Source organism: Sinohyriopsis cumingii, chromosome 14, assembly GCF_028554795.1.
Source record: "Sinohyriopsis cumingii isolate HCF-2022 chromosome 14, ASM2855479v2, whole genome shotgun sequence".
Classification (NCBI taxonomy): domain Eukaryota; kingdom Metazoa; phylum Mollusca; class Bivalvia; order Unionida; family Unionidae; genus Sinohyriopsis; species Sinohyriopsis cumingii.
This window is the reverse complement of record NC_142974.1, coordinates 64,588,920-64,602,859: the sequence shown is the minus strand read 5'-3', so window position 1 is coordinate 64,602,859 and position 13,940 is coordinate 64,588,920. Positions and strand designations below refer to the sequence as shown.

General features: G+C 37.3%; 2 protein-coding genes across 2 annotated transcripts; both read right to left on the bottom strand.

The window, feature by feature from the left end:
- Nucleotides 1-1,149: 1,149 nt before the first annotated feature.
- On the bottom strand, nucleotides 1,150-2,031 carry LOC149784016 (uncharacterized). The gene has a single exon (XM_089932115.1). It carries the CDS (start codon nucleotides 1,752-1,754, stop codon nucleotides 1,188-1,190), a length of 567 nt encoding a protein of 188 aa, XP_089788241.1. The 5' UTR covers nucleotides 1,755-2,031; the 3' UTR covers nucleotides 1,150-1,187.
- A 53-nt stretch (nucleotides 2,032-2,084) lies between these two features.
- LOC149784015 (protein meiotic P26-like) lies at nucleotides 2,085-3,083 on the bottom strand. Its single transcript, XM_089932932.1, has one exon. It carries the CDS (start codon nucleotides 3,009-3,011, stop codon nucleotides 2,085-2,087), a length of 927 nt encoding a protein of 308 aa, XP_089789058.1. The 5' UTR covers nucleotides 3,012-3,083.
- Between the last annotated feature and the right edge of the window lie 10,857 nt (nucleotides 3,084-13,940).

The window sequence follows — 13,940 nt, the reverse complement described above, 5'->3', positions numbered from 1 at the left end:
ACCGTGGAAACCTTCCTAAGACTGGCCATACAAATATTTAGCATAACTAATGTAGTCTGATGTGTAAAGACATAAATGGTTTGCTAAATATGATTTTCCAAATGTTTCTGTTTTTCTTTATAATTTCACCTTTATATTGTCAGCACTATATATCTGAACTTTTGTAACAGTTTAGTATTACAAAGAAACATGGTTACGAGAAACATATTATGAAATATCAGATATGACACACAGTATGCTATTGGATTACAATATGATATTAGCTTTTTTCAACCTATTATGGGCACCGAAGGAATAAATGAATAGACAGGGGGAGAGACATATGGACGCCCCCCTCCTGCTAATGAACAAAATGTATTTCTTAATAATAAATACAATATTAAAAATAATAATAATAATAACAAAGTTTACTAGCATTATTAGTAGCAAGATGAGTCATAGCAAACCTTCATCATCATATTAATAATCATCACCACCACCACCATCATCCTTGTGCAAAATCTGACAGAATAGTACCAATATTTTGCATTTAGGTTATGACAGGACATAGCATCACATGTTTTTCGCAACATCTGCCATAGAATTCATCTGTATATTTTCTACAAAAAAATTATATCTTATTAATTTATGTCTGCAAGCGTTGGATATATATATATATATATATATATATATATATATATATATACACGTGCTACAAATTAACTATTAATTGATGATAATGCATTGTAAATGTCAGAAATCTAGATGTAAATAAATGACATATTCACAATTCCATTCTAATGCCATCTTAACTTCTTCATAATTAGTAATAATAATAATAATATCAATAATAATATGTTATTATTATCAATAAAACCAAAACTATAACATGCATGGTGAAGATTTGGACCATAACAATATTCTCATTAAAATCATCAATATATGCAAAATCATTTGGAAAATCTTGAAAGATGTAATCAACTATATTCTGTCATATAAGTAATACAATTGTGTTGTGCATTTATTTGGTATTGTTCTGGTCTCTTGTTGTGCCAAAATAAATATATGCAATGTATTTATTTCAGATTGTAAACATAAAGTTCTCTTTGACATGATAGGCTTGTCACAAGAAATATATCTCTATTCGGATCAAAGCAAACTGCCCTTGGGTTTTGAGGGACTCCATTTGTTATAAGCTTCAGTAAAGATCAATCAGGAGTCAACTGATGAATGTTGTTTGAGTGATGTCCAGGAACACACATGTTGCCATCCCTGTCCACACTTATTCCTAATGGCCAACTGAGATTGTATGGACTGTAGATAAACAGCATCTTACCATCCATGTTGAAACAGAGAAGTGAATTCCTCTCAGAGATGGTGATGTATACTCTTGTTCTAGCTCTGTCTATAGCTACAAAGTTCCAGCATCCAGATGGAACATCATACTGAAAACAAGCCTTTGCCTCCCCACCCTTGGTAATATGACTCAGTTGATACTTGTTATTACCACAGTTACCTGTGACAAACATCTCACCCTTTCCGGTAGTAGCAATTCCATAACATTTATATAACATTGAAAGGGAGCTGAGTGGACTTATGATGTCATTCCTGACTGACAGAATCTGAATTTTAGTCTGCTTTTCTATGGTCAATGCCACTTCTTGGTCATCTACCACACATATGTCTACTGGTTTTCCTGTCAGTTTGTAGCCTTCAAGAAATTTATAGGAAGACCTGAGTAGGATACACCGTTCATTGCCCCAATCAGCGAGCATCGCCGTGTCACCAGGGAGAAATGTAATAGCAGTATAATGTGGTGCATTACCACCAGGGTCATCAACATTTATTACATCAACTCTTTCAACCAGACAGTCTTTTCTTGGCTTCTGCAGTAATATAGGCAGAGTTTTCGATGCTGTTTTCAACAGCAGTGTTCCCACAGAGGGAAAATGGATTCCACCAGAGAAACAAATTCAAGTTCTACCGTAATTATGTTAGTCGTCTCATAGTTCTCTCTGATCTGGTTGTAATAGGGCTGTAGTTGAGATTCAATCTGTTCTGTCATCAGAAACTTTTGCACGTCACTCCCATATTTGTAGACTGTTTCAATGAGAAAATGAGAATCTTTTTACAGCATGAACTAACGCCAGGCATTGATGATTCTCTTCACGTTTTCTGATAGACTCTTCTTTGTGGATTCTGTACCCCTCTGCCTTCACTTTTTTCTCTAAATCATCTAGTGCTGCATTGATTTTCTCCCTCATGTGTCTTATTTGATCTATCAGTCCATCAGCTTGCAATTCTAGATCATTAAGATTGGAATCATTTATCTCCATAAACTTATTTAAATGAGACTCAGTTTTTTCCAGTTCTGCAATAATTTCTGTCGGTTTGATACCGCACAGCAGTGCAGGGAGTTCTTCTTTCAAGTCTATCTCTTTGGAACATGTCTTATGACTATGGAGAAAGCAAATGGCACAACATGCAAGCTTATGATCTCTACAGTAGAACTTTACATCCTCTCCATCGTGTCCAGTACAGGTAAAACCTTCCACATATTTCATTACATTTTCCATGTTACCAGTTAATTCTTCTATCTTGATAACAATATGATTCTTCGATACCGTCTGTTTTCTATGAAATTTCACGCAATCTGTGCACATTCCTTCCTTACATACTGCACAGAACCCTTCTGCCGGGACAGAGACACCCTCAGAGTTACATGCATTACACAAGCGATCTACTTTCGATTTCGTTGGCGAGATAGATTGTAAAAGCATATTGCCTGGAAACTGAGATGCCCATTCACTTGTCGGTTTATCCCGTGTTGCAGGTCTTGCACTTTTACCACGTACAGGGCACTTGATGCAACTCAATTTTTCTTGTTTTGCAGCCTCCGTTGTTATGTAGGATTGCAGACAACCCCGACAGAATGCGTGGGCACACTGTAGCTGCTTTGTTTGGCTGAAGTGTCCCAAACAGATAGGACAGCTTTGCTCATCGTTAGTCTGTGTTGGTGTTGTTGCCATCATTAATTAAGTAAATATTAATTTCCCCTGCACAAAAAAGCAGCATTGACCACCTAGATCTACCTCTCCTCTGCATAAGCACACCAACCACCCTAACTGAAACTACCAGTCTTCTTCCTGCACCGAGATAAAGACAGACTGGTACTCGCCTTAGATTTCAATGCAGTCTTCGCAAGGGGGACTCCCTAAACACAGTAATGTAATTTAAAGAGCAATGGACAGTAATATACAGTAATGGTCAATAATGAACAGTAATGGATATAAAAGAACAATAATGTAAAAGAAATTCCAGTTACGAAGCAAGAAAGTAATCATTTTGAACATACTGTATTGATCATGGGTTTTGTTAAATTATAGGGATATACGTTTTTTTGTTGTTCGGTTATTCGTTTATTGGTATTATTATCACTGTCTGTTTCCTATGAAATTTCACACGATCTGCACACATTCCTTCCTTACATACTGCACAGAACCCTTCTGCCGGGACAGAGACACCCTCAGAGTTACTTGCATTACACAGCCGATCTACGTTTGATTTCGTTGGTGAGATAGGCTGTAAAAGCATATTGCCTGGAAACTGTGATGCCCATATATATATATATATATATATATATATATATATATATATATATATATATATATATATCGCTGTTGCAATTCATTAATGGAACACCACTTTAATATTGAGTAAGGAAGACTATACCATGATTTGTGTATATGTGTGTCTGTGTTTGTGTGGTGTATATGTATGTATGTATGTTTGTATGTATGTACGTATTATCCAGTTAGGAGTCGTTATTCTTTTATTTTTATTAGTATAATTCAAAATCTTTAATTTCAAGAATGTGAGAAAATATCGTATGGTAAAAGAAATTGCAGCAATGAGATTGAATATTGTCATTTTATTATACAGACTAAAATAAAGGCATCATAAATAACAAGCAGGGTCGTACCTAAAGTATTTGGCAGCCGGTGCGGATCCTTCCTTTTGCACCCCATAAAATAAATACGGACTTCAGACTCACGTAAGTTTCTTCACTTAATTTAAAGTTTGCTCTATCACCTGTTACGCTAGCAGATACTCACTTGAAAAACACAAGTTTCTTCTTTCGTATACGCAGGTAACGAGCGTACTAAGGGTGGGGCGCGGCGAGCGGCAATTTGGAAATTAAACTATTAAACTGAAAATAAAACATATTTCGTCACTTAAACCGAAAACCATGGTATAACTGTTTGGAGGTATCCGAATCAGGGAATAAGAAACCCTACCAGATGGCAACGTGCTAATATTTCACCTCGCCCGATGGCACCCACGTCATGGCTATCACCAAGGGCGCACCGCCCCTTTGCTTCCTCCCCCCCCCATTGGTATCCCACTGATAACAAGTGTGGTTGTTGTTACATTAATGTTCAGAATATGTTTTCATGAAGATATAAAAAAAATAACAATCTGTGTGTATATATATATATATATATATATATATATATATATATATATATATATATATATATATATATATATAAGCGGCAGGGAGGGCGAACCCTACAAACGACTGGAGGTCTCAAATTGACAAAATAAGCCTTCTATGAAAAATCAATTGTCTGAATTGGTGGGGTGGCGATAGTTAGATTTTAGGCAAGTGAGAGCGCGTGAAAAAAAATTGACTAACCTGCCTACGCAGTGACCTCAATGAGTTGTCGCGGACCTCCCTGCTGCTCTTACTCCAAAATTAATGACAAAAAAAAGTTTACCTCTCAGACTAGTTACTGCTTTTTCTTTTACTTCTCGACGGTTACTACTTTCGTTTTTACTTGTAGGAAATGTCATTGCGTTCACAAATTTTTTTCAGCTGTCTAACGCGTGAATTTATAATTTTTTTTTGTCTCGTACTCGTGAGAAAGCTCTGACCTAACTTTTTCGACTGCGGTAAATACGGGTATAAATTTCTCGAGCTCCACATTATCCGCTAATGAATCATAAATTAGTTGTTGAATTTGTTTAATAAATTTATAATTCGGTGGTAGAGTATATTTATCCCAGCATTTAAGTTCTTGTAGGTATTCAAAATCGGAGAGAATTTTTTCGGGATCTAATTTATCAGATAATTGTATTCCTTGTTTTTTTTTTTTAGATTTTCAATTGCAGAAATAATGCTTTCAATGTTTTCATAATTCATTATTATAATAAATATATATCTTTAAATAACAAAAAATAAACCGTGACTATGATGAGCGGTTATCCATTCATGGGGTCCCATTTATTGACCTTGTGTGTTCTACCATGACAGTCCTTTATTCCTTTATTTCTTGTGATCTTCTCGGCACTCTTATGAACGTTTCTTTTTGGTCGACATTCTTTCTGAATGCCCATGTAGTGTACCCTTCATGTGATTTAGAGTTTCTACATCCATGTCAAGGTTTATTTTTGGGGAGCGCCGCAATTTTATTTTATAAACAGTCCCCCAGCGAATTCCCTAAGCGAAACGAAATTTTAGAGCATTCAGAGGGTTATTTATTCGCTTCAATTTCATGTACATCTCCCCCGGAATTAAACCCCTGGTGTACAAAAACGTACATCACGTTTTTCACGTGATAAGTGTGCTGCAAGCTTCCCAATTAAAAATGCTATTACGCGTCCACCGATAATATTATCCGAGGTGGAGACTTGATCCGTCGATTATCGGATTCGAAATTCCAACACTCTACAATTTGCCTACAGACCCAACAAATACATGTTTCAGAAATTATCATATGCTCATTTACACACTGCGCAGACGCAAAATTGCATTGCGCTAATGCGATATATCTGGAAATAAATATATCTAACACAGTTAGTCAGACGAAAGTAATTTGCCTACAGACACAGTCAATAAATACAGGTTTCAATTTATCATATACCTGTTTACACACACCGCGCAGACGATATTGTATTGCGCTACCTGGGCACAGTTAGCCAGACGGAAATTACGCAAGACTGCATGTATGTATATATATATATATATATATATATATATATATATATATATATATATATATATATATATATATATATATATATATGTTAATTATCTTTGAGCTAAATCAAGATTTCTCATCTGAGCTAAATTAAGATTTATCTTTCTGAGATATACTTGCCGAGTTCTTTCTGAATTAAATTAAAATATATCTCTGCGCTCTTCTTGTATGGAGAATGACACCACGTGACAGAATCAGGTGGAAAAAAACCCTATACCGAGCAGACATGCCTGACGTAGTTATCTCCTTTTATCCAAAAATGGTATGGAGACCAATACGATATTTTGTTCTGGGAGGACCGTGCAAATGTATCGTAATAAAACCGTATGATTTTGATTGTGCACGACTAAATAAATTTTTTAATTTGTTTATATCCATGTCACCGCTACACTAGGTTTGATGAATATTTCTCAACGTGTGCGTATCAACTCCGTTAAACACAGCAAGGACGTTATTTTTTATCACGGATGACCTTTGGAATTTGAGTGTATCGTTGTGTCGCATAAATCATATCTGTGTTTTTATGCCTACCTCTGGAATATATCCTTGCAGGGTTTGTTTGTTTGTCCAGCATTACGTCATCGTAAACAACTATATTGTTAGCAAATCTGTCTAAGGTATCAACATTTGGTGCATCATTATTGTCAGTTATAAATTCAACAGCATCATCACCGTGCTCATTTAACGACTTTGCACTTTCATTAAAATCTTTTATTACATTTTAACATCGTTGATCATCAACTGATGGTGCTACCAAGTACAACTTATCCCACTTCATCCACTTCATTATTAGGTTAAGTAGGAGTTGTGTTTTCCCTGATCCAGATGGACCTACGATAATCATACGAACAGAATTCGGTAGCGCAGCATGATGTTTGATCGGTTCTCGTTTCCTTGTTGCAGAAAACTCAGTGATTTCCATTAGATATAGTATAAAATAATATGGATTTATAGTGTGTGAAGTGTAAGACACGTACCCCAAGTGATACATTAACAACCATTACAACAAGCAATAACATATCAGCGGTCACAAGTAAGTGTATGCGGTGTGGTATAAAGAAATTTAAATTTCTTCCGGGTGATAAGTCAGGGTCAACGTTAGATAGTATTAAAAAAAAAAAAGCGAGGAGGTGACATCGCATCAAAGTTAACAAGGTTACCAGGAACCCCATGGGCTAAGTACCTAGGAGAAAAACATCTCCCAGGTTATAATTACTGTGGCCCTGGAACTAGACTCGACATTAGACTTGATGATCAAGACCGACCAAAACCAGGTGAGTATCCTATAAATGATATTGATAAAGCGTGTCATGCCCATGATGTAGTGTACGAGAGTAAAGATCTGCAGCACAGACATCTCGCAGATGTAAAATTAATTCACGCGTTAAATTCTATCACGAATAAAAACTTCAAAGAAAAACTAGCTAACTGGTTAGTGAGATCTGCGATGAAACGTAAACGTATTAGGAGCTGGTAAATGATATAATGGAGTCGATTTATTATTCCCCAAGAGGATACTGGAGAGGTAACTCAGCGATTGGTAAACTCGCGGATGCTGCAAATGTTACTCATGTTGCAGCCAAAAATTGGTTATCTAAACAAGCAATATGGCAGATTTACCTACCACCGCCTAAACAAATTAACTTTGCAAATTTGGATGATATCGTACCAAATGAAGTTCACGAGGCTGATATTTTGTTTCAACCTCATGACACAATTAAAATACGGCGACGTCAAGTAACGTATAAATACGCGTTAACTGTCGTTGACGTTGCAAGTAGATATAAAGAGGCGGAACCGTTATCGACCAAAACAGCCACAGAGGTAGCATCAGCGTTTAAACGAATTTATCAACGAGGACCTCTACGATGGCCACATTTACTACAGGTTGAGTCTGGCAAAGAATTATCATAATATAATGTCACCATCAGACGGGGACACACTGCAATTCACCGTGATCAGGCAATCGTTGAACGATTTAATCGAACTCTTGCTGAGCGATTGTTTGGATACCAATACGCGAAAGAAATAATTCAGGATATGAGATCTCATGAATGGGTATCAAGATTACCAAGTGTGATAACCGCGCTAAATAATGAGATAACTCGAACAACCAATATGAAACCTATTAATGCGATTACGAAGAAATACATGCCAGTGCAACGAAATGATTTTACAACGCAAAAAATACTGGGTGATGTCACTGTAAGATATTTATATGAACCCGGTGAGCTTGAAGGTGGTAACAAAAGAGCGACTGATCATATTTGGAGCATCACAACACACAAGATATCTAGTGTTGTACGGTCCACACATAGACCAGCCATCTACAGACTGGATTCAACTGCTCCTCAACGCGGGTTCACACGAAAACAATTGCAAGTGATTCCAGGGGACATTCAATTACCACCCCGATCACTTAACTAGCGCCTCGACTTCGATTGCATTCGAGACAGGTCAACATTACGTTTTCACGTGTATGACCACGACTGCTATCTTTTCTGTCCACGGTGAATTGTCTTGGATTATTACTCGAGTCCTGCCACAGCATTATACAATTGTGGCTAGAATAATGATTATTCTGTTGTGTTTTCAACGTCATGATAAATTAGACATCAAGGTCAAATTTCCGATTATTTTCTTTTTGTCACTTTGTTTGTAGCCGATGAATTGTTTCTTATTTTATCGACTTGAAATTTATTGTTGTCCTCGTCCACGTTGACTCCGCCAAGGACAATCCTTCTCAGCTGATACATTCTTCTAACTCTGGACACCGCGAGGTAAACTAAATTTGACCATTCGATGCGGTCGTCATCGATCCAAACAACTGTATCAGAAATAGTTAATCCCTGAGAGGAATGAATCGTCATCGCGTATCCTAGCGTCCACGGAGATTTGTTAGTGTTCAGCGCATCTTCGACAACGTTAATATCAACCGCAACAACATCATTTAACACAAGATTTTGTTTTTCGGTTTGCCCTGGTATATCAACATCTATATTTTGTAATCGTGTATCCTCTGGTCTGTAACACAGCGGCACTGGCAGCGTTGGAACCTTTTACTTGTGTAGTGTAAACAATTCTCGCTGAAGTGTGTCTCTGATTATCTTTCTACTCGCTACCACTAATTGGTTTCCATATTTCCCAAAAATCGCCCATGAGGATCTCTGAAATCACTCCGCGCATTATCTCACATTGAGTTCTATTCGGTTGTAACCTAATTAGTTTTTTAAATTCTTTTAATATGTCATCAAGCGCTCTGTGATCGACAGTTATTTCTTCGACGTAGTCAACAAAATTTGTCAACCAATCATGCGGAGATAATCCAACGAATGGCGGTGGCTGACCGTGATCGCCACACATTATCACAGCAGTATTCTTCGTTAACAACCAATCCAGGAACATTTGTAATGTATCCAATGGCACCGTGCATACCTCATCCCAAACGATAATCCTTGGAATATATGTCTCTCCCATTCGATCAGGAGTCCACTCATCACCCTTCCATCGAATAAAACTGTGATAAGTACATGATTTGACATTTCTTTCTCTCATCTCCCTGGCAAGTCTATGTGTCGGTGTTAGCACAATTATGTCTGAGTTTCTAAATAGCTCAATAACACGGGTTGTCTTGCCAGAACCCCCGGCCCGTAGAGATAAACTGTTTTATGTCTGGATACAGGATAGTACACAGATGGCGCATTCGACATTTCTGATAACTCTGATTTATAATAACTGTCTTTGATTGCAACATGTGCGGATTCGCATTAATCATATAACATTTCTTCTTTTATTCTCCGTGAACCCCATGATTCGTCAACACTTGTAAAATGGGTTACCGAAACCAAGTATTTCTCGTCGGTGTAAAACGAATCCGTTGCGACTCTAACTGCAGTGTCAGGGAATCTATTTATCATCGATAATAAATTCACAGACACATAAGCGAGCATTGAAGATCTTAAATGAGTATACTGAGGTGACTCGCCATCAGTATAACTTACAATCGTACCTAGTCGGGTTCCGTCAGATAAATAAGCGTTTTCTCGGCTTACGAATATATCTCTCGCTGTTGTATCAGCAATTATGAAATCGTATTCAGCATCGTCCATGATTAATCGTGCATAATGTCGTTTATGATCATATACTTTACCTTGAGTAAACTTGCCAATTATTCTTCTGCCGAGATCTTTCGCGGTTCTTTTCTCTTTGAGGTTGGCAATCAATGATTTCGCACAATTGATCAGTTCGGGAGTTGGTAACCAAACCTCAGCCTGTGCTTGATATGATATAATTACTTCACTGACCGTCAGCAGTATTAGTATTTTACAACCAATTATGTATCGCACCAGCACCATTGGTGCCCCGCGTTTTTCCGAAAAATGCCTGCCAAACCAAACATAACAAATAGCATGGAAACCTTTAGTGAATTCAAATGACACCACACGAGTGAATCCAGTTGAATCAAAATCGGGTATTGATCCATTTATCGATACTCGCGTCATCGAGTTCGTGGGGTGTCCGAATCTTTTAAAGTACCCAGAGCACTCTCCGTACCCAAGAAAGCTTCCAGGATAACACGCAGTTATATCAACTGATATCATTTTCTTGCAATTGTATTTAGTATTCCACAATCCATGTCCGTACTCGCAACAACTCAACTGTACATCTTCGAGAAACTCACTTCGGGTTGGCTTCCACGAATTTTTCTCTCTGAAGGCGTGGGCTGCAACCGATGGAACCGTAAAACAATTAGTTAGTAATCGGTCAGTGTCCTTTAAATACCTACAGGCGAGTTTTCTCAATGCATCATGAACGGATTCTTTACGGTATATTTCGCCGTTGGGTCGAACAAACTGATAGTATGTTCCATCTTCAGAACTCTTAAATAACCACACTGACACAGGATCGTTTTTACCTATCTCGTTAATAAAATCAAACATACTTCTTTCAGAGTTCTCTACGTTTCGGAGAGGTAAAAATCTCACAACACGATCTCGTGGAAACACTATGACTGCATTGGTCCACGCGTGTGCATTATGATGAATAATTTCGATTGGGACCCTATGTAATACTTTCCCTGTTATCGTTAATACTGTTATTTGGAATCTTAGTGTTCGCTTTAACTCGGCAACATCATTAATTGACGCCCCAGTATCCTTGACGAGGTCAGCTCACTTCGTTATTTTTTCACGTCGTTTCACCGTTAGTCAGTTTCCACGCATCGCATTTGTAAAATGCACTGTTACCCGTTCAGCTACACAATTTATCCTTGACGGAGTCCCTGACAAAGTCAGGGATGAAAATCTCATCGGGACCAATTTATCAAGGCTGGGTTTTTCATTTATCGGATAGATTCCGTAAACAACCACTGTTACGGGATACGCTCGAACGTAATATGGTCTGTCAATCCCAGTCAACGCTCCTGGTCTGGAATCTTTACTCAATATGACATTTTTTCCATTAGCAACGACAGGGTCACATTTATCACGAATAATCCAATCATTTACCTCTGTTAAAACAATTTATTTTACTCTGAAGAAATATTTTCGATCACGTTGTTTTTCGAAAAACATGATCAATGATTACTCTTGCTCGTTCATCGTATATCGTAGCATCCTCGACGGAAGTCAATGCGTACAATCTTAAATGTTGACCATGTGTGAGATGCACCATCTACGCGAAATTCTTCCTTGGCGTCGTGAATTCTAACAATTAATTTTTTGTTTAGATCAACTAAATTTTGTATTGGCAAGTCAAATACTCTGTCGAGATTAAAATTTTGTGTTCCAGTGTCGATGGTACCGGGTTTAATAGTGGATAACCGATGGAATTCATCCATCATATAATCAAGACAAACATTTAAATAAAAAATAGTTTATATATAATGAATCAGTGCAAGTGGCTAATGATAGGCTCAACAACTCTCTGTGGTAAATCCTGCAGAAATGAATTCTGCTGGATGCACTCGCAAAGTGTACAGAGGGGTAGTCTGGGTCCAATACATTATCTGCGATGTGTTGTTGGAGCCAGGAGTATAACACGATTGTGTGCAAAATGGAGCGCCAAGAGGTACAGGGAACTTAAAAGACATTACGATAAACAAATAGCGGCCCTGACAGCGTCGGGACAAGGTTATAACGTGTGAGGAGGATTATATATCAAGATTTCAGACAAATAATAAATTAGACAAATGATATATTATTGCATAAAATGAGTCAAGAGTTTGTCCGACATCCGGTTATCAAAAACTACGAAGCATCCCGTGATGGTGTTATTAGGCACCATAGGTTGAATAAACCAATTGGTGCTGCGAATAATTTCGGCTATTTAGAATTCACATACGACGAAGAGAAAGGAAAAAAATATTATTTATGTCATGGATTCATATACGAAGCATTTTACTGGGTAATCAAAGATGATCTTGTGATCGATCATATTGACGGTGATAAAAAGAATAATAGTTTATCCAATTTGAGAGCTATCACGCAAAGCCAGAATTATTGATTTGGGAACACTGGCCGTAACAATAATAGCGCTAAGGCGGTTGTGTCCACGAATTTAAAGACCGGCGAAGAGAGAGTTTTTCAATCAATGAATGCTGCTGGAAAATATTTTGATATTGAAAGAGCTTCAATACGTTTCGCAGCAGAAGGAATATATAAATCCGCCTTCTCGAAAAATATAAACAGAAAATTACTTTTCGTTATGCGCCCATCGATAATATTACCTTAAGCCGATCAATGTTAATACAAGAGTGAGCATAGTTTAAAATCTACTCTCTGTCACATGTGATCATAGAAATATGTTCTAGCCGTAGTATATCTAACTGTTCTTGTGTCAGAAAAAAAAATCCTCATTACCGTATTCATCAATAACTAGTTCAACGTTGTGGTTTTCAAGTACTTGCTTGTCGTGTATAAAAACCCTCGCGTTTTGGTACGTTATATAGTACTCGTAGCATCTAATAGAAAAATCCTGACGGGTTAAGATTTCACAAGTAAATTGATGTTTACGATTTAGTTTCTTAAATCCAAAAGGTGCCCGGATTGGTCTGTTAGTTTAAAATTTATTCTTGATAACAGCGGATTATGACATCTCAGGAAAACAGGATTGATCAGCTCTTGCACAATAAGAATCCCAGGTGGTTCTTTCGGGGTGAACGAGTAAAGAATGTATCCTTGCTGTATCTGATTTGATATTGTTGTATCCACATCATAGCTACCATCGATTGCGTCGCATACGAGATTTACCGCGACCACCGAGGTAATATTTACGATGCCCGGGGACACATGTCGTCCAGTTCCCTGTAGGTCATTGTTGTATCAAAAAATAGTTGCCGGTGGTAGTGTTTTTCTCCACCGCGCAAGTATTTCATCAAATATTTATCAATGAGATTTTTAGTGGGTTTTTTTAACTCGTCTGCGTTATATCCTGGAAATTTAAAATTTGGCAGGTCAGCTTCTGTTATTTTAGCCCAATCTAAAAATTCCTTTTTGTAAACTTTCACTTTACCAACAAAGTAACCGGTTTTTGTCCCATCATTAAGGTATGTCATTATTGCCTCAGTTAATCGCCGGTGAATATATTTCATGTCGAACACAGTTTGGTTTAACACTTCTGTGCGTTTGATAATCTCGTCGCGGAGGGTTGTTATATCAAAAAGATGCTCTTGAAAACGCTGCTGTAGTTGCCATAGCTGTGTTTGATGTTCTTGTTGTATTATTTTAAAATCATTAATAATACCTTCTAGATAAGCACTCATGTCTGTGATCCCTCCACCTGGAAATTTAACATGAATAATTTGCTACAACGCGTTGTTAGGAGGAAGAAATATGAATTCATCCGATGTTGCATTTTTTGTTCTAAATAAGTGATATTCATATGACACTTTAGCATCATGGTATGATTGCCCATCTG

Bases quoted from the DNA above. Each gene is read 5' to 3' on its own strand.
- LOC149784016 (XM_089932115.1), bottom strand. From the start codon at position 1,754: ATGCTCGCTGATTGGGGCAATGAACGGTGTATCCTACTCAGGTCTTCC.
- LOC149784015 (XM_089932932.1), bottom strand. From the start codon at position 3,011: ATGATGGCAACAACACCAACACAGACTAACGATGAGCAAAGCTGTCCT.